This window comes from Saccopteryx leptura, chromosome 2 (assembly GCF_036850995.1).
Source record: "Saccopteryx leptura isolate mSacLep1 chromosome 2, mSacLep1_pri_phased_curated, whole genome shotgun sequence".
Classification (NCBI taxonomy): domain Eukaryota; kingdom Metazoa; phylum Chordata; class Mammalia; order Chiroptera; family Emballonuridae; genus Saccopteryx; species Saccopteryx leptura.
In genome coordinates, this window is record NC_089504.1 from 300,847,999 (window position 1) to 300,872,741 (window position 24,743).

The 24,743-nt window shown below is 41.2% G+C and overlaps 1 protein-coding gene across 4 annotated transcripts in view; it reads right to left on the bottom strand.

Annotated features, from left to right (window-relative positions):
- CADPS2 (calcium dependent secretion activator 2) overlaps positions 1-24,743 on the bottom strand; it is a 527,120-nt gene that overhangs the window by 94,635 nt on the left and 407,742 nt on the right. For all 4 annotated transcript variants that reach the window (XM_066362568.1, XM_066362567.1, XM_066362570.1 and 1 more), the window contains exon 17: positions 8,089-8,192. In XM_066362568.1, the coding sequence (XP_066218665.1) occupies positions 8,089-8,192 (104 nt within the window). The remainder of the gene's footprint in view (positions 1-8,088; positions 8,193-24,743) is intronic.

Here is a 24,743-nt window from a genome sequence, read left to right on the forward strand (position 1 = left end):
CTCTAATTATAAATAAATTTAAACACTTCTTTTTTTATATGTTGAATGACTCTCTTTATACTGTCATTAGTGAATTGTTTTTTAGGTCTTTTCCCTTTTGAAAACTTAGCTTTTGATGGTACTATAACTTTTTAATCAAATAACTGAAACTCATTCACAACTTCTCTGATAGAGATATTATTGCTATTTTTCTAATAAAAAAATCATTTTAAAAAGGATTCATCATACTATTGCCAGAGAAGTTCATGTTTACTTTCGAGGACTTTCTAGAACAAGTGAGATGTATAGCTGCAAAGTTCATTTAATTTCTCCAAATGTAAGTTAGATTTAAACCACAAAAGGAGTCAAATCACAAAACAAAAGCCAGACATGGATGATAAAATATTGGCACACTGAGTTTTCCCTTCAAGACATATCACAAGAATCATGTTCAATATACAGTGTGTCCGTAAAGTCATGGTGCACTTTTGACCGCTCACAGGAAAGCAACAAATGACGATAGAAATGTGAAATGTGCACCAAATAAAAGGAAAACTCTCCCAGTTTCTGTAGGATGATGTGGCAGCATGTGTGCATGTGCAGATTATGATGTAACACCATGTATACAGTGGAGCAGCCAGCCCACGGCCATGCCAGTTGAGATATGGATGGTACAGAGGAAAGTTCAGTCGCTAAATTTGAATCCGTGACCAAAGTGCAACGTGAATATCGGCGCGTTTATAACAAAGTGCCACCACATACGAATGACATTACTCGGTGGGATAAGCAGTTGAAGGAAACGGAGAAACCCCGTTCTGGTAGGCCATTAGTCAGTGACGAGTCTGTAGAGGCTGTACGGGATAGCTATCTAAGGAGCCCTAAAAAATCTGTGCGTAAGCCCACACTGAACTGCACTGAATAGGTATGAAACTGGGAGAGTTTTCCTTTTATTTGGTGCAGATTTCGCATTTCTATCATCTTTTGTTGCTTTCCTGTGACCAGTCAAAAGTGTACCATGACCTTATGGACACACTGTATTAATAGAAAACTTCACTGGTAATTAAAGGTAGACTGCAAGGCACATAACAGACTTGAGAGTGAGGAACGTTTCAATGCTTGAAACGTTTATAACTTAAAAGACTGGAAATGATATGATCTATTTAAATGGAGCTATTGGTCTTTGGAAACATTACCTTTGAATACTTTTCATATACATAACTATGGGAATGGGTATACGACACATAATATAAAAGTAAAATATAAAATAGCACACACCACTTCATACACACAGCTTGTCCTGTCTGACAGCCATAGTGGTTCCGTGCGGAAGGAACCTGGGTCCTCACTGGACAGAGCAGGACAGAAACACTGTAAAAATGCAGCATGGCAGAAAGAGACATTTACAAACTCTCACTTCCAGCTCACAACCCGTACCTTTGCCAAAGGTTAAAATGAAGAAAATAACAGTCATGTTAGGTCCAGATTGTCTCAAGACTCTGAGAAAAATTTCCAGAGCCTATTTATTTATTTATTTTTATAGCCCTTTTAAAAGTGAACTTGGAAGACAACACTGTGCAAAGGAAATGAAATGGAACATAACTTTCTTTTAAGAAGTAGCTCCAGCCAGACCTGTGGTGGTGCAGTGGATAAAGTGTTGACCTGGAACGCTGAGGTCGCCAGTTCAAAACCCTGCACTTGTCTGGTCAAGGCACATATGGGAGTTGATGATTCCTGCTCCTCCCCTCTTTCCCTCTCTCTCTCTCTCTCTCTCTCACTCACTCTCACTCCTCTCTAAAAAATGAATAAAAAATAAAGATAATATTTCTTTTAAAAAAAGAAGTAGCTCCAGGGTGGCAAGTTTTTGCCATCAACTTGAAATTTTCATTATGTTTTGTACCCGTACCTCTTCATGCCTGAAACTGTATTTCTGATACCGTTATCCCTGATGGGTGTAAACTAGGGTCGACTGTTCCAGTGGTGACTAGTGACAGTGTTAAGCAGTCACAGTCTTTGAAAATAAAACTCAAGAGCCACAGATGGTTGAGAACACAGGGTCAATTCCACACCTATCCCCTCCTGTTTTTCGCCACCGTCCTGGGTGGCAGTCATCTAACCCAGGTCCATAGTAAGAACAGGGGTTGTCTAGTGTCCTCCCCTGAGTCCACCTTCAGGAGGATGCCTGAGACCTCACAGCATCATGGAGGAGAAAACCCTTCTCAGAAATGCATCCACCTGAAATTGTGCTTCTGAAACCTGTATAATTTTGTTCACCACTATCACCCCAATAAATTCAATAAAAAGGAAAAAAATAAAGCTTCACAAAAAAGAAAAAGAAATGCCTCCATCTGTAGTAGTCATGATCTACTTGATCAAAAGTCATGATCATGGCCCTGATCGGTAACTCAGTGGAGAGTGTTGGCCTGGCGTATGAATGTCCCGGGTTCGATTCCCAGTCAGGGCATACAAGAGAAGTGACCATCTGTTTCTCCTCCCTTCCCTCTCCCCCTTCTCTCCCTCTTCCCCTCCCACAGCCAGTGGTTGAATTCGGTTGAGCATGGCCCTGAGTACTGAGGATAGCTCCTTTGGAGTGCATCAGTCTCAGGCACTAAAAATAGCTCAGTACTGAGCATTCGGGAGTCTGCATCACTATCTCCCCTCCTTTTCCCTAAAAAAATGTCATGATCATGGGGGTGAAAAATATCTCTGCTCATTTGTGTAAATGAGATGGCAGAGGTAGAAGATTGTTTAAGAGGGAAATAAAAGCAAACTTGATTGTAGTCCTTTAGCGATACCATTTGTATCAAAGTTCCAACAAAAAATAAATATTGTACAATGAGAATAATATATGAGGCAGGCTAGGCTGTCAACACTTGGAAAGCCATGTTTACTGATTGTGGTAGAGAACAGAGTGGCAGGTAGCAATGAACCCTGCAATGGAGCAGAGCACAGAGCTTTTGAACTTAGTGATGAGATATGAGTGATCATGGGCAAATCAGCCCCCGGGTGGACTTCCATTTTCTCATCTGCAAATTGGCAGTAACAATACTTGCTCTAATCTCCCCCAGAGTTGTTGTAAAAATTCAATTACCATGAAAATCTCTTGTTATATAAAGTAAAACAAATAAACAAACAAACCAAAACCAAAACAAACAAAAAAGGTAAAAAAACTAAACATTACCAGTAATTACAAAACTGTTTGTAAGCTCATACAGATCTTAATATGAGAGTTTATATATTTTAGAAATAATAATATTGTCCAACATGAATTGAATAGTTTCTATGTATCAAGTACTGCTCTAAATCCTTTTTATACATTATCTTAATCCTCCATGCAGCCCTTTCAGATAAATGGTATAATTTTCCTTATTTTATATGTTATCAAATTGAGAGAGATTAAAGAACTTGCCCAAAGTCACATAGTCGATGGATAACAGAGTAATGATTTAAACCTAGGTCAACTTGGGTGCAGAAACCAAACTATCCCACATATATCCTCTTCTTAATTAACTATATAGAGGGTGAGGCAAAAGTAGGTTTACAGTTGTCTGTATGGAAAACAATGGTACAAGATTAAACTGTTTCGCATACTCACCACTGTAAAGCTACTTTCTCCACTCTTGTATGTATGCATATCTATCTATTTACTGTCTGCCTGTCCATCTGTCTATTCTCTCTCTCTCTCTCTCTCTCTCTCTCCCCCATCAGACCACTGGTAATATCCTCTGATTTTCTCATGTCAGAACATCTATTATGGTACAATTTCTCTGTGTCTTTTTCTAATTTCTTTGAGTTTTGAGGCTTCTGATTACTTTAGCTTCAAAATATAGTTAGAATGATAACTTACAACAAAAAAGAAGGGTGCCTAATAAATGAACAGAAACAGTGAATCTGATTTTGAAATGTATTATATGCTTATTTTTTCCCCCAAGAAAAAGAATCAGTTTGCAACCTGTGTTTTGTAGATGATACTGAAGCTCTAGAGACAGTCTAGTGTCTAGGGTACACCCTGCCCCAACACACACACACACACACACACACACACACACACACACTCACACACACACACTCACACACACACACTCACTCACACACACACACACTCTCACACACACACTCACTCACACACTCACACTCACACACACACACACTCACACACACACTCACACACACACACTCACACAGCAACATGATGCTGAGGGCCCACATGCTAGAACTATTTATGCTTCTTTGAGGAGCCAGTAGAATGGCCTAGCCCTAGAACTTTCAGGGAGATACTAAATTACCATCAAACTAATCAAAAAAGTTTTACAATTCTTCGGATTCACCCAAATCTCTCCCTTATAATGAGTTCATATCTGAATATAAATATTGAAATAACCAAATGAGATGATAAACTGAAAATACTACAAAACATACGTTAAGGTAAAGTACTACTCTGATTACTATATACTTACGAATTAGTAAATGATTAACAAACATTTCTGGCAGGTGTTTTTGCCCATGCTGTTTCTTTTGACCGTCGCTGCTGCAGAAGGAACCCCGCCTCTATCACTTGGGCATCTGAAGCCACTGGCTGGTTACCTTCTTCCAAAATGAGGGACATTTGTTGGATCAGAGGTTAATCTCACCCTACACCTAAACCCCCTCTTAAAAAATGTTGGTCTATCTCACAGGCTGTACAGATATAAATAAAATATAATCACAATCAATTCAACTGTTGAGGTTTTGCCATTTCAGTTAGTAGTAGGCAGTAAACGGATGTTGTCCACGAGCAGCTGTGATGGATGTGCACGCTAGTGGAGAGGAGTCGGGACATAAACAATCAAAAACAAATGGGGGAAAAATCAAACCCCTTTTCTCTTTGGGTTGGAATCCATCCAGAAGCACAATCTAGTTCAGATATGATGCTCATGGGAGTGAACACGTGCATTGCTGTGTGCCCACGATGGACTCCTGACTCTGTCCTGGCCCAGCTGCTGAGCCGCCGGCCACAGAGCCAGCTCAGGAGCGGGGAGAGTCAACCCCGTGCAGGAACTGCTGGCCCTCTAGCTGCAGACACCAAATTACTGCCAAGCATCCTTCTTGCTTACAGTCTCAGCAATATGGTGGACACTCTTATACTGAGAATATTTCAGGGACCTTAAATCACTTATTAAATCCATTACTCAGCTGGAAAAAGAAACAACAACTTGAGCTGTATTGCATTGCTCATGTTGCCTCCCTCGGTCCCTCTCCTGATACTGTCAGCTACCCGTCCCCTTGAGCAGAGTCCTGGGACAGGCGAGAGAGCAAGGAAAGGATGAGAGTGACCAGGTGGAAAGGGCCATCGGCAGGCTCCTACCGCCCTCGTCCCCTCTGCATTTCTCCCTGCCGCGATGCCCAGTGTGAATCCTGAACAGGACAACCTTTGGCCACTGTATCTAAACCAAGGAACAACAGTGTAGTTCACTGGAGAAAGTGCCCAGGTCTGAGGTCTGACTGGAGTCTCTGCCAGGTCACCAGCCACCTGTGTGCCTCTGGCTGGTCACCCAACCTTTCTGGCTCTTGCGGTTCTTAGCTGTAAAACGGTGTCTATGGGAGGGGTGGGCTGGAGAGAACCGAGACTGTCCCATCAGCCTGGGACTGCACAGCGTTGGGGAAATGAGTGCCTCTGGAGCGACAGCTGCCAGATCTGTCTGCTTCAATTTCTGGTCAGACACAGTCTAGTCCCCAGGATGTGGGGACAGTATTCAAGACTCCCCGGGAAGGAGTTTAAGCTACTCTTCTAAAGAGAAGTTCAGAAGAAAGCCCGAGGAGAGCCGGAGAGCTGGAAAGGCCTTCAGAGAGGAGGACTGTCCTCTAAGTAACTTCTGGCCAAAGCGCTGCAGGACATGGAAACTGCTTCCCTGAGAAACTGCGGGAGGGAGGACCCATCTCTGGCCCTGGCAGGTCCACGGGCCGCTGTGGAGGGAGGAGGATGGAACTAAGAAGGACACAGCCTCCTGCAGGGCTCTGAGCAGAAACACTGACCCTTCCGAAGGGGCTGGGCCAGGCCCCATTCATGAGCTAAAGAAGCTCTGGCTTAAACATGCAGCAAAATACAGATCAGTGTGGAGTGCAGTCCACCAAGTCACGTTGCCAATGACTCTGGAATCAGACCCATTCACTCCCCAATATTGTTCAGAAAAAAAAGATGGACCTACCAGTTAAAAAAAAGGCAAAAAACCCCCCCAAAACCCCCTCAAAACCTCCAAACACCCCCCCACACACACACACACACAGACAAACAAACAAAAAAGTCAAAACATTAAAATCCTCTCAACTGGCCTTTACTTAGGTAGCCAGCAGTAATTATGCATGCAATTATGAATAAGACATATGCAAAGAAACACTATAATTAAGTTTGGCCTATTCAAAGAAATAATCTTTAATTCCAAGGAGAGAAACTAAGTTGGCTTTAAAATGAACTATTATTCAAGTGGGGTCTCTCAGATCTTTACTGTAAGTTACTTTTTCCCGTGCTAGAAAAATAGTGGAAATTATTTTACATACCTCTCTTCCCTGAGGGAGTCCAAGGATTTGGAAGCATTGTAGAATGGAAAAATGCCACAGTGTTACAGAGCATTTAAAAAAAGAGATCATTATACTAGTTCTATATTTCAGCATAGAGCAGAGTGATATTTATGAGTTACTATTATCTCTGTTCCATAAAGTTAACTCCACTTTTGCAGATTAGAAAATAACTAATATTTACATTTTAACTGTGTTTGGATACATTATATTTTAACAAGCATTTAGTGAGTGGAGTACACATAACACTAATTACATTGAAAAGAAAAGATCACTGTTATTTTTATTAGTGCAGGAAAATTAAGTGTGATTTTTGTGAAATGTATGAGAATATTAGATATACCTGTTTAGGTGAAATAGACTGCAATGGGATATCCAACTGGAATTTTTTTTTTAATTCAAAAAGGTCCACTACTCTGATGATAATAATGTCTTTTAACAAAAGACAAAGACAGCACAAACATATACTTTATCTTATAATCATTTTCATTGTAACGGTGCGGTAGTCCTCACCTAGAACAGGGCCTCCTGGGAATTCATTTCAAATTATTGAAGCAGCTGCTTCCTCAGTTTAAAATAAAATATCCATAACAAGTTCACACATGACAGATGCAAGGTAAGAACTGGGTTCTACAGTGAGAGCTAAAAGCAGCTGTTTTGAATGATCATATTTATAACCAGATACAATAAATCTTAGTTACCGGCAGCAAGGTTTCTTGAATCCTTTTCCAAGAATTTGCTTTAAATATCCTCCATGTAGTTTCTTATATTTTGAAAAACTAGGCTTCACTAACTATAAATACTCTATAAATTCTTAGGTATACAGTTTTCTTTTATTATTGCTCATTTCTTGTGCTTCCTCAAAGATAAATGCCCCTTCAGGGCACAGAAAATTTAATACATTTATCTAATTTCACATATTTTCCCCTACTCGATTTAAAGTCAGAAACTCTTTCTAAAAAATAAACTCATGAGTACAGGAAAGAGTGCTACCTTTAAGTCTTAGAATAAACGGTTTGCCTGATGAATAACAACTCTATATCTCTAGTGACTGCTAATGTAGAATCAGAACATCTAAAAACTACAAACAAAGCAGGTTTAGTGAAAAATTAAAGTTTGATGGTAAGAGCCAAAAACTAGAATTATAAATGTCTTCCGTTCATTTTGTTATCTCACAGTTTATCACTGGTTTTCCTTCTGCCCACTGACTGGCATTTCTAACCGAATGGGTCGTGGCCTGGGGGAAACACAAGGCATCAAAAGATGGGGTTCGTGTCCCAGCTTTGCTTCTTACTAGGTGTACCGTACATTGTTTGCAGGTCTCCTGAGCTCCCCCATGTTCCCCACAGCAGGGCAGGAATAGACATTAAACTATACACATATACCATTCCTTGGTAACATTCAGGAGTTGTGCTTCCTGGCCATGCACCCACGTACTGAGTTTTCTACAGTTAAACGGCCAGGTGTGGATCCTAGTCCACGGCTGGCCATGTCTTCAGGGCTGATCCTACCAGGACAAAGCATCACACGTGGCACTGTACAGCAGTGGCAATGCATCACCTCGGCGTGGTGCTCCTCATTTTGCTGTAAGACTTCGATGCAGAGCTCTGCTAGATGAAGAACTTCTTCCAGCTTCCTAGCGGGAGAGGCCTGGCTCATGGTCTCTAGATTAAAAACAAATCATAATAATATTACCTTATGAATAAAAAGCCAAACGTATTCCAAGATGTAATGAGAAGGCAAGGGTGTGCAAATGGAATGAGAAAGAATATTTTTGAGACATAAGAGAAGCAACAGATATAAATACATTCTTTAGAGAAAGGAAACCAGTTCACCAGACTGCAGAAAATATTTCAGCCACAAAGCAATCACAGGGAACTGCAAGTGCTCTGCCATTTAATATATAAGAACTAACAGGTGCATCAGCACATTGGATGCTCAACTTCTACAACAGACAAGTTATAATCCCCCTCAAGGTCAGAAACACAAAGACAGCAGATACCACAGTCTTTTCCTTCTCTCTCTATTGTATTCTCAACACAATACCATTCTCACCAGATGAGTCATTCCTGACATTAGCAAAACCCATGCTTTTTTTTGTTGCTATTTAAATTCCCTGCCTCACATGTCTAGAGTTCATGTTGATCTTAAATCCAAGAAGTACGAAGTCACCTAAAACAACTCTGACAGCCTGCAATGAACTGATTTCTTCCCCTACTTCCCTGCCCACAATCACCCCACCCTGTCCCCTCCTTCAGCCAGGAAGGAGTGGGGAGGTGTACTTAAAGCTGAAGTCCTTTCTGCATTAAGGCAAACTGCTACAAAAAGGCCAGACTACAATGAGATTCAGCAAGGCTGCCTTGAAATTCAGTAACACCGAAGGCAAAGTCATTGATTTAAGAGATACGTCCAATTGGCAGAAATTAGAGGTGCCCTGTGTAATGAAACTGTTTCAAAATTGAATGTGAAGAGTCAAGTTTCTAATAAGGTCATTAAAGATAAACATTGTCTTAGGTTCATGGACCCTCTTTAACCAGTATGGAGGTTGTAAGGAAGAGAAATAAAATTGTCAAAAGAAGAACTTACTCTGTGGGAACCTAAAGAGTCATTATTTTTTCCCTCAACATCTCCCTAAAACTTCAGTCTTAAATTTGGAGGAGACTCTTCCCTTTGCTCTTAATTTGTTCCCAAGGGCTTAAAATAATGCAGCAAAACACTGCTAATGGTTGGTGCTTGTTCATTGAGTATTTATCATAAGCTCACTCTAAGTCACAGTGTGATGTAGGTGGGGGCTACCATCCCCCAGCCCTGGCAGACATCCTACTAAATCCCCCTGCAGGGAAGGATTCAATTCTCCCTTGACAGGGATCAAAGAGTACTATGCTTCTTCAAGAAAACAGACAGCAAAACAACACCTTCTTGAGCGTGCCTACAATGCTCTTCGCTTTGGGAAGGTGGAGAAAGTATGACATGTCTCTGATGTTACACAGCTCAACATCCAAAAGCTGCTACTGAAAGAGACCTTAGACTCCAACCGTCCAGTCTTCCACCTGTTCCGTGAACGCTGCATCATACTCAGACAAGGATGAAGTCAAGGCAGCTCATGACTTAGCACCACAGGCTTAGCACTGCGCTAGGGCCAGCTCCCCCCACCGCAGCCTGGTGAGGAAGACAAGACATTTAAGAAGAGTTGGAAAACAACGTAAGGCAAATGCAGTGGTGAAGCGGAAATGTGAGAGTGCTAGGAGCAGGTGCATTGGGGGGAGGGGATCGGTGGGAAGGTAAGCAGGTCCTAAAGAAGTGACAAATGACTGGGGTAAGAAGAGGAGGGGTTTCTAGAAAGGTGTGTCTGATTGAAAGTGTTGTGTATCAGAGGAAGGTGATGACGATGATGGTCACAAATGTTACCATTTACTGAGGGCAAACTAATGTGTTAGGCACAGCACTCACTAAGAGCTTCCCAGGTGTTATCACACTATTTTTTTTTTAACGCTTAAAGCGGTTTGTTTTTTTATCCATAAAACTCAGAGATAAGCAAACAAGCTTGGAGAGACAGAACGCACCAGCCAGTAAGGGGGAAGGTGAGGCCTGCACTCACTGTGGGTTCTCATTGCCCCCGCCTGTGCATGCTGGCCGAGTACAGCAAGTGCAGCGAGTACAGCCTGCTGGGCAGCGGCCACGGGGCTGAGCCCAAGGTCAGACAGGGCATCTTTAAGTAAGACAATAAGGAGACTGGATAGCCATCTCCTACAGATAACTTGAGGCAAATGCTCCTCAGCAGGGCTTCTGAATAAGTTGATTTCAGGACGGTGTATTTCGGCGGTTGTGTAGAGCATGGCTTGGTGAGGCTGGGCGACATGGACACAGAGGGTCAGGTGTAGTCGGATGGAGGTCTGAGGGAAGGCTTAGTGGGAAGAAAAGAGAGGAGGAAGGAGCAGTTGCTCTAAAGAAAGAACTGGCAAGCCCTGGGAGCGACTAGAAACCACAAGCCAGAGAAGAGAATGACCGTGGTGTTCTGCGGCTACATGCTTGGAGAATTAGGACACACAACACACCGTGGATGAAACTAGGAAATGGGCCTTCAATGTGCCATCCCATATGCTAATTACCATACATCATGAATAATAATTTTGAAATCTGCATGCACTGCGAGTGAGGACATCTGGCTCTATTGCCTGGAAGACTCCTACTCAACTTCTAAGACCCAACCTGATTGCTATCTTAAATGCACGACCTTCTCTAAGTTCTGGGGCTGAATGCTTTGCTCCTCATTCTGAGTTCACCATTATAGGCTCAGAAACTGGGTCTCATCATCTTGTGCTCTCAGTGACCTTATACAGGCTTTGGACCATGAAGGGTACGTAAGGAATGTTTACTGAGAAGGCAGTAGTATAATTTTGGGGAAAGCATACTAAGAATAAAATCATTATCCAAATTATTTCATTTACTTTTGTGTTGGACTAGAAATTGCTCTGCTGTCACTAGTGTGCCAAGCGAAGACTAGACAGAAAGTCCTCCAATAAAATGCAGCTGCAGTCTGAGAATACAGCTCATGTAACTGATGGATGCTGCGTCCTCAATTATTAAAACTTTTGTGGAAGAGCATTTTCAAAATCATGTTTAATTCTCAAGAGCATATCACTTACATTGCTGAGTTTCTCCATTGTTAGACTGAGAGTATTGAATAAAGTTGAGGATTCTTAAGTTAAGAATAGGTTTTAGGGCATCCTTGACCTCCTTAAAGTTATATACTAATTTTTGTGCATAAGAGGCATTTTGGTAAGAGATAGATTATAACTGTCAGATTCTCAAAGTGGTCCATAAAACAAACAGGGGCTAAGAATCACTGGATGATATAATCTCAAAGATTCCTCCCAGTTAAGAGATTCTATGCTTCCTGTAAATGTGGGCTTTATCTAGATTGGAGTATGTTATATCAACATACTTATATATGTTTATAGCATGTATTTCTCATAAGAAAAGGCAACAATGTTTAACTGTTTATCACAAGTGAGAAACTTATTTTTCTTATATACCATGGCCCTTCTATAGCTTAGGGAGTCTTGGAGCGGTGAGAGAAGGTGTCCCCAGTCACACAGAGGCTGTCTGGGATGGGACCCAATCTCACCTCTGATGCCATGCAAGCAGCAATAGCACAATGACTTGAATTCTGTTCCACTTTCAATTTTCTGAACAGGAACAACACACGCATTGACACAAAACTGAATGAAATTTCAACAGAAACTTCTGAAGTAGCTGAAAGTTTGAGGAGTTTATAAAGCCATCACATCCTTAGCCACGAGTATGCAATAATGGAAAAGAATCCTCAAAACTTAGCTCTGCTTACCTGTAATTAGGTCAACACCAGCTTTTACATTTGACACTATCATAATAGTAATAATAATAAACCTCTCTGAGTACCCTGTGTCCTACTAAAACTTAAAAACAGTTTAAAACATTTTATTCTTCCTAGATTAAATTTCTGAAGAGGACTAAAACTTTGTACTTGAACATAATGGCCACTTGAATACTTTAAATAAACAGCAATGTTATCAAGTACACTACTAATGTCATCTCTGGCTGTCATCAATTTGACTACAGCCAAGCAGTTTTATGTATTCTATAGTCAGAACTCTATCAGAGAGCAAGGTTATCAATAGCTCCATTAAAATTTCAAACACTGAATATTTGTGACTTCCTCCTTAAAATGTTCACTTTCACTCCTTTTGTAACATTTCCACAGCATTACAGATGTCTCTGTATTCTTCCAGCTTCACAAGTTGCTGATTGTTGTAATACATTTCAAAGAGTGACATTTAAAACAAATATGCCCCAAGTAGCAAGGTTGCTGGATGAATTGCAGCACATTGCTCTTGGCTATGGCCTGCCTTCCTTTTGCAACATTTTTACTTTTCTATGAAAACATTCCCTGAAGCACTTCTTTTTTCTTCTGCCTCTCCACTTAGGAAGGGATCTCTGAAGGAAAGGTAGGGAAGATGTTAAGAAGACACCTGTTTTGTTTTGTTTTAATTCCGCCTCAGACAGGCTACTGAATTCCCAGCACATTCTCCTTGGCTGCCACCCTTAGTGCCCAAGTCCTGTCAAAGTCCCGAGTGGTGGATACATAATGATGGGCTTGGTGAGAGTTACAAAGGGTCATGGGGAGAAGACCAGTAAGATCACCTCAATTCCTTTTTCTCCAGCTAGGACATGTAGAAATTTGTAATCTCGATAAAATTCGTAATCTGTTAAAACCTTAACTTTTAACAGACTGGTTGTGCCTGCCTTTGCAGCTAAACAAGAAACAGAATTCAAGACCATGTTGGGTTGAAGGACATGAAACTAATCCCATCACAATATTACCCTGTCTTCCTTTTCTTGCATCTAGGTCATCATGACCAGCTAGGGTATATAAAAAAATTATTCCTGCATATGCATTCAGATTTCTTGCTTGGTTCTTCAACATCCCCAGGTTGTGTGGCCCTGAATTTGTGTCTCAACAAACATGTAATGTACTGTACAAACAACTGAGGGGATACAACAATGAACAAGGTGATATTTTTGCCCTCACAGAGTTTATGTCTATCTCTCCCTAACCAAATTATAAGGTAGACAAGAGCCCCATGTCATCCATTTGTGGTCAATACGAGAACGTTCTGTAATAACTCTGATAGAAAGTGAATTAAGCACACTCAGTATGAATGAATAAGGATATTAGTTTGCAAGGAATAGAATCAAAGATCTATCACTAGAAAGGCTTTAAATTACTCGTTTATAACAAGTGGAGTTCTTCAGAATGAAATTATTTTGTTAGCGGGTGTTTGAGTTCAACAAGTTTAGATCAGAGAAAGCTAGCAGCAGCCTGACATTCCCCCCTCCCATCTGAAGAGAAAGAACTCACTCTTCCGTTGTCTTCTCCTCCTTAGAAAGAACATAAACCAGATGAGGAGAAAGCCCTGACTATCGGGAGGTGGGATACATGTAAGGCTTAAGGGGCTGGAGGGACAACTGCCGGTGCTGGGAAGAAAACCAAGCAAAAAGGAAGGATGGGAGGAAATGGATAAGTGGGAAAAGAGTTAAGGGAAGGGCTCGTCTGGAAGCAGTAGGGAGATTAGAAATGCGGCAGCATCTACCTGCCACTCTCTAGAGACCCAAGCAGGGAGGCTGTGCCTTGCAAACTTTCAAAGAACAAGGAAGTTGGTTGGGCCAAGGGCACAGCACCTGATTTCTTCTAACTGGAACTCAAAATCCACCCAGTAGCAAGGACTGTCAGCACCCTCTCTTTGTCTGTTGGCTGGCAAAACTTACCTATCCTCAGACCCAGCTGAGAAATGCTGAAATGGAAAATGGGTCCCTCCATTTCCTGTGCTCCTCCCCCCAAAGTTGTCAGAGATTGCTCCCTCCATCTTCCTCACCCCAGAGAAATATAAGGGAACACCAGAGCATGCGTGCACACATGCACACATATTTCAAAGGGCACATAAGTGATTTGTTCTAATCGAAGATCAGAAGAGGTTCCGTCTGAGCCTCAATGACAAGTGCTTTCTTCCATTCCTAAACCCCTCAGAACTGTCAAGCTGGCTCAGGGAGTTTCTCCTGGCTTTTTAGCTGTCCTAAATTGAATCTTAATTCTTGTCTGGTGTCAGTGTTCTCCCTCTTTGCAAGATCCAGATTGATGACTCAGCTGGAAAGACTTAATTTTTATTGAAAGTTCCAGACCTATGCTCTTGCTCTAGGCATAGCAACCTGTGGTAAGTGAGAGATACCGGAGCCCGGCACAACCAGGCTCCTGGGGGTCCCGATGCTGGCTGGACCTCAACAGTCACGGGCCTTCTCACCCCAGAGAGAAGGAGGGGAGCAGATCAGGTATTTTCTTTCCCATTGCAGTAAGTCCCTGGGTTACAAACATCCTACTTACATACAACTCATACTTACAAACAGAGTGCCATAGGGCTATTGGTAATCAATTGCAGTTGGACATCAGTGAAAATGATACAGAGATACTTGACTCCCATGGCAAAGAACTAACCAATGAAGACCTTATGAAACTAGAGCAGCAGGTGAGAGCATTTAGGGAAGAAAACAGGGACCTAGAAACTCAGAACCTAAAAGATTTCTACAAAAGTGTTAGCTGATTCTTTTCATCTCACTGAAGCAGGAATGGCACAAAGTTAGGTGTCAAGATCCTGATACAGAGAGGTTCACCATAGTTAACTGTACAGTCACTGAAGGGCTGAGATGCTACAGGGCCATTTATGATGAGAAGAAAAGCTCTGTGCAAACCTCCCATGATGCCTACTTCCAGAAACTGACTCCAGCAGCAAAACCAAACCCTGATGCTCTAACACCAGTCCCAGCCTCTCCAACGAGACAACCATTTTCTGCATCATCCAAGGTTGTTTAAGGTTGTATTTGAAAATGTTTGAGTATTTATATGCACAGAAAGGTAAAATAAATACTATGTTGAAACAAACATCTAAGAGTATTATTTAATAGGTAAATGTACCTGCTCCAACTTACATACAAATTCAACTTAAGAACAAACCTACAGAATTCATCTTGTTTGTAACCCGGGACTGCCTGTAAGACAGGGGTTGGGAACCTATGGCTCGTGAGCCAGATGTGGTTCTTTTGATGGCTGCATCTGGCTCGCAGACAAGTCTTTAATAAAAAAAAATAATCTTAGAAATATAAAACATTCTCATGTATTACAATCCATTCATTTCCTACCACTCATGTTCATGGTTGCAGGTGGCTGGAGCCAATCACAGCTGTCCTCTGGGACACCAAATTTTTATTGGATAATGCGTAACGTACACGGGTCATTGTATCTCTCTCATGGAATTACATTTTAAAATATGTGGCGTTCATGGCTCTTCTCAGCCAAAAAGGTTCCCGACCCCTGCTATATACAAAACTCCTCCCCTCTGAACTTGTCACTTTCTTTAGAGCATGTGACTAGATCAGGTGATGCTGAGGGAACTCTTTCGATTTAGTGCCCTAGAAGGAAGAGTGTATAACTTGCTGGTTACTAAGACTGCCTCAGAATGTAGGGGAGAGTTAATTACTAAAACTAAACCCAACTCTTTAGAGCCAACCTGACTTACACTTACCCACTATTCGTTTCCCCTAGGCCTGGCACTGTCAGCTAATGTGAAAGAATGATGCCTCATTGACTTTCCTGGTTTGTCTGGCTGCAACCTAAATGCTATTTTGGTTGACCAAAATTGGCTTACAGTTGTAAAACAAATAAATAATTCAAGAATAAATAATAATACAAGAACAAACTCTGTTTCGCATCCTCACAACTAAATCTACTTTTGCCCTCCCCTGTATATGGCTGTGATCAATTAATGGAGTGTCTTCAGTATAGATCTGTGGTTCTCAACATCAGCATGAGCCAGAATCACCCAGAGAGCTTGTTAAACACAGATTGCTTGGCATCCTTCTCAGAGTTTCAGATTCAGTAGGTCCTATGTGTGGGGCCTGAGGATTCACATTTCTGACAAGTTTCCAGGAAATAGTGACTACGCCAGCCTGGGGAACACACTGTGAGAACCGCTGGTGCGTGTGAAAAACAACTTCAAAAACAAAGGTGACTTGTTTAAACTTCTTTTTTTTTTTTTTTTTTAATTATAATTTTATTTTTTTAATGGGGCGACATCAATAAATCAGGTTACATATATTCAAAGATCAACAAGTCCAGGTTATCTTGTCTTTCAATTATGTTGCATACCCATCACCCAAAGTCAGATTGTCCTCTGTCACCTTCTATCTAGTTTTCTTTGTGCCCCTCCCCCTCCCCCTTTCCCTCTCCCTTTCCCCCCTCCCCCCGTAACCACCACACTCTTATCAATGTCTCTTTAAACTTCCTCTTTTACCTGAAATCAAGCTATATCTTTACATAAAAATTTCCATTTTAGGAAAAATGTGAGTTTTCCTGTAGAATCTGAATATATTCTACCCTCTGTACCATTATTCCAGATAGAATTGCATACCTATTTGGACAATCCTTATATGAATGAAAATAACTAATCTAGGATGTTATGGCCTCCCTACAGCTGTTTAAAACCTATGAGAAAACTAATGCCACAGATGTTTGAAAACAATAGGTCTGTGGCCTCCTAATACCAAGACTCCCTTTGGGGCCAACTTGTATAATGACCCTGAAATTTAAAGTAACAGTTCCGGTTAATACCTCCTTTGAATTAACCATGCTAATGATACAGTGCTTGAATAATTGTCCTGTGGTCACAATTTCACATTAACTACTTTACCTGGATTATCTCTCACATCAGTGAATTCATTTTTAAGCAAATGGTCAGCAATAGAACAAAAAAAGAATTGGCCACTGGAGTATATAGGTCAACGGCAGCTAGACTGGACACAAACTGAGCAGTGTCCCAAAGCCGGCATTAAGTGGTGACCCATAATGATGGGCCATAGAAGTTCAGATACATTTGGGAGGTGAATGTCACTGATGCTTTGTGAGCCTTTCTTTAAGGAGGGATATTCTCCTTTGAAGATCTTAAAATAAAGTATGATGGTGATGAAATTACAGAGCAAAGATTACTAGAGAACACAAGTCATTTACTATTTGGTTGAACATCTGTCACAGGCTTTTACAGTTATGTGATTTGGAAGGGTGGAGAAACAGACACCTAGGTTTAAATTTTATTAAAGTTTTCCTTTTAATTAGCGAGACTGGGTTCTCCTTAAGTTTGGAAGATCTAAGATCTTGCAGAAAAAATAGATTTCCCTAGTGTTACTGGCTGCAAGAATCATGAACGTTTGAAAGAGAAGAAAGTTTGCTATCTACCGTGTATTTACTTTGCTTTGGTTAGCTCTGGCCAGAACTATGTGGTAGGAGTCTAATGACAGTGTAAAAAATTTCCAGGTAATTCTGCTAACTAATCGTGTAACAGGAGCTTTTCTCAGATTGGTCATTAGCTGTGATCTCTCTCACACATGGATATCCGTTCGGTAGTTGAAATAAATGGTCTCCTCCTTGGTCTGACTGCATCATGCCCACTTCCCTTCAATATAATCCCCACTCAGAAACTAAAAACCATGAGAACAATCTCACTTCTGCAACTCTATGCCAACACTAACTTATCACGTAATTAAGGTCTATAGCATCTTAACCTTCATGCAGAGTCCTTTGTGCAATGAATGTCTCACATTCTCCTCCTGTACCTTAAACTCCTTTCATCATTTTTGCTTTTTTCTTTTATTTTTCAACTACAGTTTCCATTTAGTATTATTTTGTATTAGTTTCAACATAGCAGTTAGACAATCATATACCTTACAAGTGTTCCCCGTTATTTCAAGTACTCATCTAACACCATACATAGTTATCACAATATTATTGACTATATTCTCTGTGGTGTACTCTACATCCATGACTATTTTGTAACTACCATTTTTATGTCATAATGCCTTCACCTTTTCCACCCAGCCTTCCCAAACCCCTCCAGTCTGCCCTTAAACAGTGGAGGTCAGGTGAGGTAGGATCCAGTGAGGTGGTGGGAGCAGATGGCCACTGTGGAATGGGCAATGGAAAAGAAGAAAGGGAACCCAGAGACTTGCCAGCTGGGAGGCAGGCTGAAGGGAGAAAGAGAAGCTTCATGGACACAGCAACCACAGAATGAAAGATAACATTTAAAAAGATTTAGAGTCTTGGGTGCTAAGAAATAGAGTCAGAAGATCTTAATGTCTGTATGTATTGTCTTTGACATATAATCAATATCTATTAGGGGAGCCTTGTCATGCATTAGTAGTGATTATATATAAATATTTTTTTAAGTGAGGAGGGGAAATAGTGCAATAAGACTCCCACATGCGCCCTGACTGGGATTTACCTGGCAACCCCTGTCTGGGGCCAATGCTGGCACCAACTGAGCTATTTTTAGTGCCTAAGGCTGATGTGCTCTGACTAACCAAGCTATCCTCAGTGCCCTGGGGCATCCTCAAACCAATCAAGCATTAGCTGCAGGAGGGGAAGAGGGGGAGAAGTGAAGCAGGAGTGGGAGAGAAGCAGATGGTCACCTCTCTTGTGTGCCCTGACCGGGAATTTAACCTGGGATATCCATATGCCAGGCTGATGCTCTATCCACTGAGCAACTGGCCAGGGCCATGATAATATATTTGATGCTAAGATTTGGAGAAAGTCTCCTAGAAGAACAAGAATAGAATCAAGTTTGGGCTTACCGACATCTTAAATATCTCTACAGTTTAATGCCCTGGGTCTGCTAGCCACCATGAATGTGTGTGTATGCCTCGGGGGCATTTTATAGGTTTCCCTCTTTAAATTAAAAACAATATATATATATGGCATTATAATCGCTTTGATGAGACCTTTTAATTTAGCGCTTGAAGCTATATATGGTCAATTAGTTATGGCCCACATTCCAGAATCCTTCCTAATTTCCAAAACTGCCCAGGTTTTGTACACTTAGCAACTCTGTAGAGGAGTGAGAGAGGTAGAAATCTGTCAGTCTGCATTACTCTGGTTTTGTCCAATTGGGAAACACTTCTTAATACATCTATACCACTCGGATTAACAAGGTGACAGAGGGGCCACACTGCTGTATGTCACTCGGTTTACCTGATGACACACGTTAGTAAATAAATGAGGGGGGCATCAATCAGTTGCCTCCAAATTCTGGAGTTGGAGAATGGTAAATTCTACAAAATTGCTCATAAGAGAAAGAAAGCTTGTTACTTCGAAATTGTGCTAATCTGTGAATCACCTTTCCTAGAAAAGAAAACACACACACACACACAAACGCACGACACTGTCAAGTGAGCTAAGGAAACTCTTGAGACCTTTTAGGGGACAGGTGTTGAACACTTGTAATGAGATTTTCATGCATCTTCCGAGGAAGGAGACAAGATTCTCGCAAGAGGTGCTCACAGTGCCACAGATCACGGCCGAGGGAATAATTCTGTCAGGAGCACAGCGCAGAGCACGTCACAGGAAATGTTTCGTGTCCTCAGGAGGTGCTTAAGCTCCCGCTAAGAATTTTTACAGAAGGCAAACATACAGCGGAGAGAAGCTTTGGGAGAATATAAAGTCATTGTTCCAGCTCCTGGGGACTCGGGCATATATTCAACTAAGTATTCCTGAGTTCTTTCCCTGTGTAGTTGCCACATATTTTATTAATTTTCTTTTTTTTTTTTTTGATTCTGTGCACCAAAATATGATTCATGGAGCTATCCCAGCATCTCTTCACAGAGTATGAGAAGTATTTTTTTCAAGCATAAAGAGCGGTCTGAAAAGTCCATGCAGAAAATAAACTAACAAAATGGAACATGCGTTTTTATAAGAAAGATTAAACAGTTTTTTTTTTAACTGAAATGGAGACTATACAATCTCAGAAAATCATCAAGGAAGCGAAAAGGTAATATATTAATGAGCGATAGAGACAATAAAGAGTAATGTTCAATTTATAGTGGTGGACATTTCCTGCATTACACTGACGTCTCTTTCCCTGGAGACGTCTCTAGTGGAGAGGAATTCAGTTTATTTTTATCCCTGGACTAAAGCCCATCTTTCTAACCTCACCTCCCAAACAGCCCATCCCTTCCCACTCATTTTTGGTCCCACTTTACTGAGAACAAAGCACACGAGGCTCCCATATACACAGCAGATCCTCGAATAATGTCATTTTGCTCAATGTTGTTTCATTGTGTTGATGACATTAGCTCTTGTTCAGGTCAGTTAGCCTATAGTAAAACTGGTTTCACTGACTGTCATTTTGCTTAACAGTGCAGAACCTATTGCGAATACGAAGTGAGGAAGGACTTTACACCAGTGTTTCCCTCCTTTTCTATTCTGAGCATCTGGCTGATGTGGGCCTTGGTGATCATTCGTCTTAGTATCTGGCAAGACAAGTCTGCGCCCTGCTCTTTTCTTTCTTTTTAAAAAAGATGACTTAGTTAGTCAGTACTCTTTGTTTTTCCATTTAAATTTTAAACTAAATTTATCAAGTTCTTTTTTAAAAAAACTCTGGAATTCTAATGGACGTTTCAGTGACTTTCTAAATTAAATTGGGAGGAGGCTTTACATCATCCCTTCTTCACGTCATGGACTCTACGTTTACTATCACTCTATGACCTTTCTCTGACTTTCACAATTTTCTTTATAGAGGTCTAGAAAGTTTTACACGCTTTTGATAAAGTTAATTCGTGGAAACCTGATAGTTTGGTTGTTTCTGTGCAAAGCATTTTATTTTTGGTTATATTTGCTTAACTAGTTGATTGATGGTGTGAGGCAGCAATCCTCAGGGTGGTCCATGGACCACAGGGGATCTCTAAGATCTTTAGGGGTTCTGCAAGGTCAAAGCTATTTTCCTACTATAAATATCGATCGACTTACAACCTATGCAACTTACAACCATTCGACTTTACGACCACAATCGCTAGCCACGACTGCTCTGCGTCTGGCAGCGCAAGCGTTGCCCAGCTGGGCGTATGACAGTGCGGACCAGCTTCCGGCAGCACTACCATCTTTGTGTGCACCATTTCAACTGTTATCCCATACTTGGTACAGCAATTTGTGTTTTGTGTCTTGGATATTTTTCATCAAACCCCTCCCAAGATGTCTACCAAGAGGAAACTGTCTTTGCAAATATTAAACCAGTTGTACTGGTAATGCAGTGTTTTCCTTAAACCTGACAAATATAAAAATAAGAAACAAAATGGTGTAGAGATGATACAAATGGCATAAAATGAACAAAGAAAATTATGATATATAACAATAATGAAAAAATGATAAAATATGACTTAAAGATTTTTATAACATCATTTCACAGTACTGTATATACAACCTACTCAACTTATGACCAAATCGTGTTATGACCAGTCTGTCGGAACCAATGGTGGTCGTAAGTCGAGCACTAGTTGTAGTACTGAGATGGTTTGCCTGTTTAATTCTGTTGATATTTACAGAGATGCTGCAAAAGTAACATGGATAAAATTGCTACTGCCTCGTTGCCCGGGCATGAATCCATGAATCGAGGCTGTGGTGCTAAACCACACTTATCATTGTAGTTTGCACCACAATGCACTAAAAAATAACAGTTTTACATAAGAACGTCCTTGATGAAACAGTGAAAATGATTAATTTGACTGAATCTTTCTGTGTGTATCCCGTAAATATCATCTGTGACAGCACGGGGAGCTTGCACGAGTCACTGAACTACAATGACCGTCTCACGGAGAAGTACCTGTGTGATTGAGTGGAGGGCTGAACTAATGGCTTTTTTTTTCTTTCACAGAGAACCAGTTTAGTTTAAAGGAGTCCTGCTGGACAAAATATGGTTATTCAGACTTGGATATTTGGCAGACACATTTTAATAAATGTGTCTCACATTCAGAAAAAAGAGACAGTATTTGTTGCCTATGATAAATTCAGAGTTTTCAAGGGAAAGTAGAATCTTAGAAATTTGTCATGAACTTGACAGCTTCCTGATACTTTAAAATGGTTCTGGTGAAACAGGGGAGATGTTAATTAACCATGGAGATTTTCTTTTGATATTATATAATCTTTGTTGACATGAAAAAAGATCAAAACCCACAGAACCAATATTTCCCTTGATCAATACACAATGTTAAAGAAATCATGCATGATGAAAATTCAATTCAAAGTGCGTGATAAACAATTTGAATCTAATGTAACAACATGAAAAGTTCATTGATAGGCTTTCAGACTCCACATTGCAATTAAACTGTCAGGAACTATTACTTGTTAAGTTTTGATGCAATGTTATAGAAAAAAACCCCTCAATTATCTGAAACATTTATTAAAATATTCTTCCCTTTTCCAACTGCCTATCAGTAGGTGGCAGGTTTCTTTTCCATGTTTACCAACCAGAATAGTATACTGCAATATACTAAGTGCAGAATAGTATACTGCACTATACTAAGTGCAGAATAGTATACTGCACTATACTAAGTGCAGAATAGTATACTGCACTATACTAAGTGCAGAATAGTATACTGCAATGTAATAAGTGCAGAATAGTATACTGCAATGTACTAAGTGCAGAATAGTATCCTGCAATGTACTAAGTGCAGAACAATATCTTGCAATATACTAAGTGCAGAATAGTATACTGCACTATACTAAGTGCAGAATAGTATCCTGCAATATACTAAGTGCAGAATAGTATACTGCACTATACTAAGTGCAGAATAGTATCCTGCAATATACTAAGTGCAGAAGCACAAAGGAGAATACAATTGTCTTCTATTAACATGACCATTAAAGAGATGTGCAAATAGGCAAAACAGTGTCATGCCTCTCACTATATAGTCTTTCCTTTTTGATTTATTTTGAAACATTTTTTTTTCCATAAAAGTGTTTTACATGGACAGGAAATGGGTTTACTAATGCTATTTTAAAACATTAATATTTTATACATTTCTCCACTTAACTTCTAGTTTTGGATGGCAGCTAGAAGGAGATGTATATAGGTCAGGTTAAGGCATTTGTGAAGAAGATATCATGCTTATGAATGGAAGGGAAATATGTAGAAAGAAGACACTGGTAAAAGCCACAAGAAAAAGAAGAGTGATCTGGGCTAGTACAATCCATCCAGCAAGAGGTGGGTGGAAGTGGGGTCCATATCACAGGTCGAAGAGTCGGCCTTCATGAGGAAGACACTGCATATCTGCTGATGCTGGAGAACAGGAGATATGGGCCCGAGTGGAGCCAGTAAGTGTCAGGCACAGAACGAAAAGCTGAGGCAGGCTCACCATGCTCACAAGTTTCTTTTCTTTTTTTCAGAGACAGAGAGAGTCAGAGAGATGGATAGACAGGGACAGACAGACAGGAATGGAAAGATATGAGAAGCATCAATCATCAGTTTTTTGTTGCGACACCTTAGTTGTTCATTGATTGCTTTCTCATATGTGCCTTGACTGGGGGCCTTCAGCAGACCGAGTAACCCCTTGCTTGAGCCAGTGACCTTGGGTCCAAGCTGGTGAGCTTTGCTCAAACCAGATGAGCCCGCGCTCAAGCTGGCAACCTCGGGGGTCTTGAACCTGGGTCATCTGCATCCCAGTCCGACACTCTATCCACTGCGCCACCACCTGGTCAGGCTCCATGTTCACAAGTTTCAAAGGAGGCAACTGTCCTCAAATTCCCTACATTAGTGTCACCTGAACTTCAGATCCAGGTCCTAGGATGGCCTGATTTGAAAAGAGAACATTGTTCAAGATTGAATCTTGTTTCCATTTTTATACTATATGGAAGTAGCTGTGACCACCTCTGACTAAAACTCATCTATTGTAAGTCAGCCTACAACAATAAGTTAAATTAAAATAAGGGGAGATAGGCTGGATGACTCAATGACAAAGACTATGGATTGAGGAACAGCTGGGCTGAGGCTAACAAATTATCCGAGCTGGCAATCACAGTTCCAGTACAGGAAGGAAAGCCAAAAGCCAAGTGCAGCGTGGCAGCACCACAGCCGGTGTTTTACAAGCGCTAGTGATTCCCCAGAACTAAACTCAGACACAACAGGAAGGATGCTGAAGGACTGCAGACTCAGGACCAGGACTAGAGGAGAGAGAGAGCTCGGTGTCCTTAGATGTCACCATGGTGTGTCTGGAGTTGACAGAGGGTCTGGCCTCTCCTTTGGTCACTAAGCTGTGGGTAAGCAGAAGTACAGAGAACCCGAGAGTGTCACAAGTATTCACCATCATGTTGTCATGGGGTCCAAGGGGGTTCTCCTCGTGTCCTCGTTTGATTCTTCACTTAGCTAGTCACCTGAGTATGCAAAGACCTACTGTGACACCATATGACACACTTGGCCACTGTTCTAAGATAAGTGAAAGTACACACAGCACTTTAAAGCACTGTCAGACAGCGGGAGTCCCGGGTTCAATTTCCGGCCAGGGCACACAGGAGAGGTGCCCATCTGCTTCTCCACCCCTCCCCCTCTCCTTCCTCTCTGTCTCTCTCTTCCCCTCCCGCAGCCGAGGCTCCATTGGAGCAAAGATGGCCCGGGCGCTGAGGATGGCTCTGTGGCCTCTGCCTCAGGCGCTAGAATGGCTCTGAATGCAACAGAGCGATGCCCCAGAGGGGCAGAGCATTGCCCTCTGGTGGGCATGCTGGGTGGATCCCGGTCGGGTGCATGTGGGAGTCTGTCCGACTGCCTCCCCATTTCCAGCTTCGGAAAAATGAAAAATAAATAAATAAATAAATA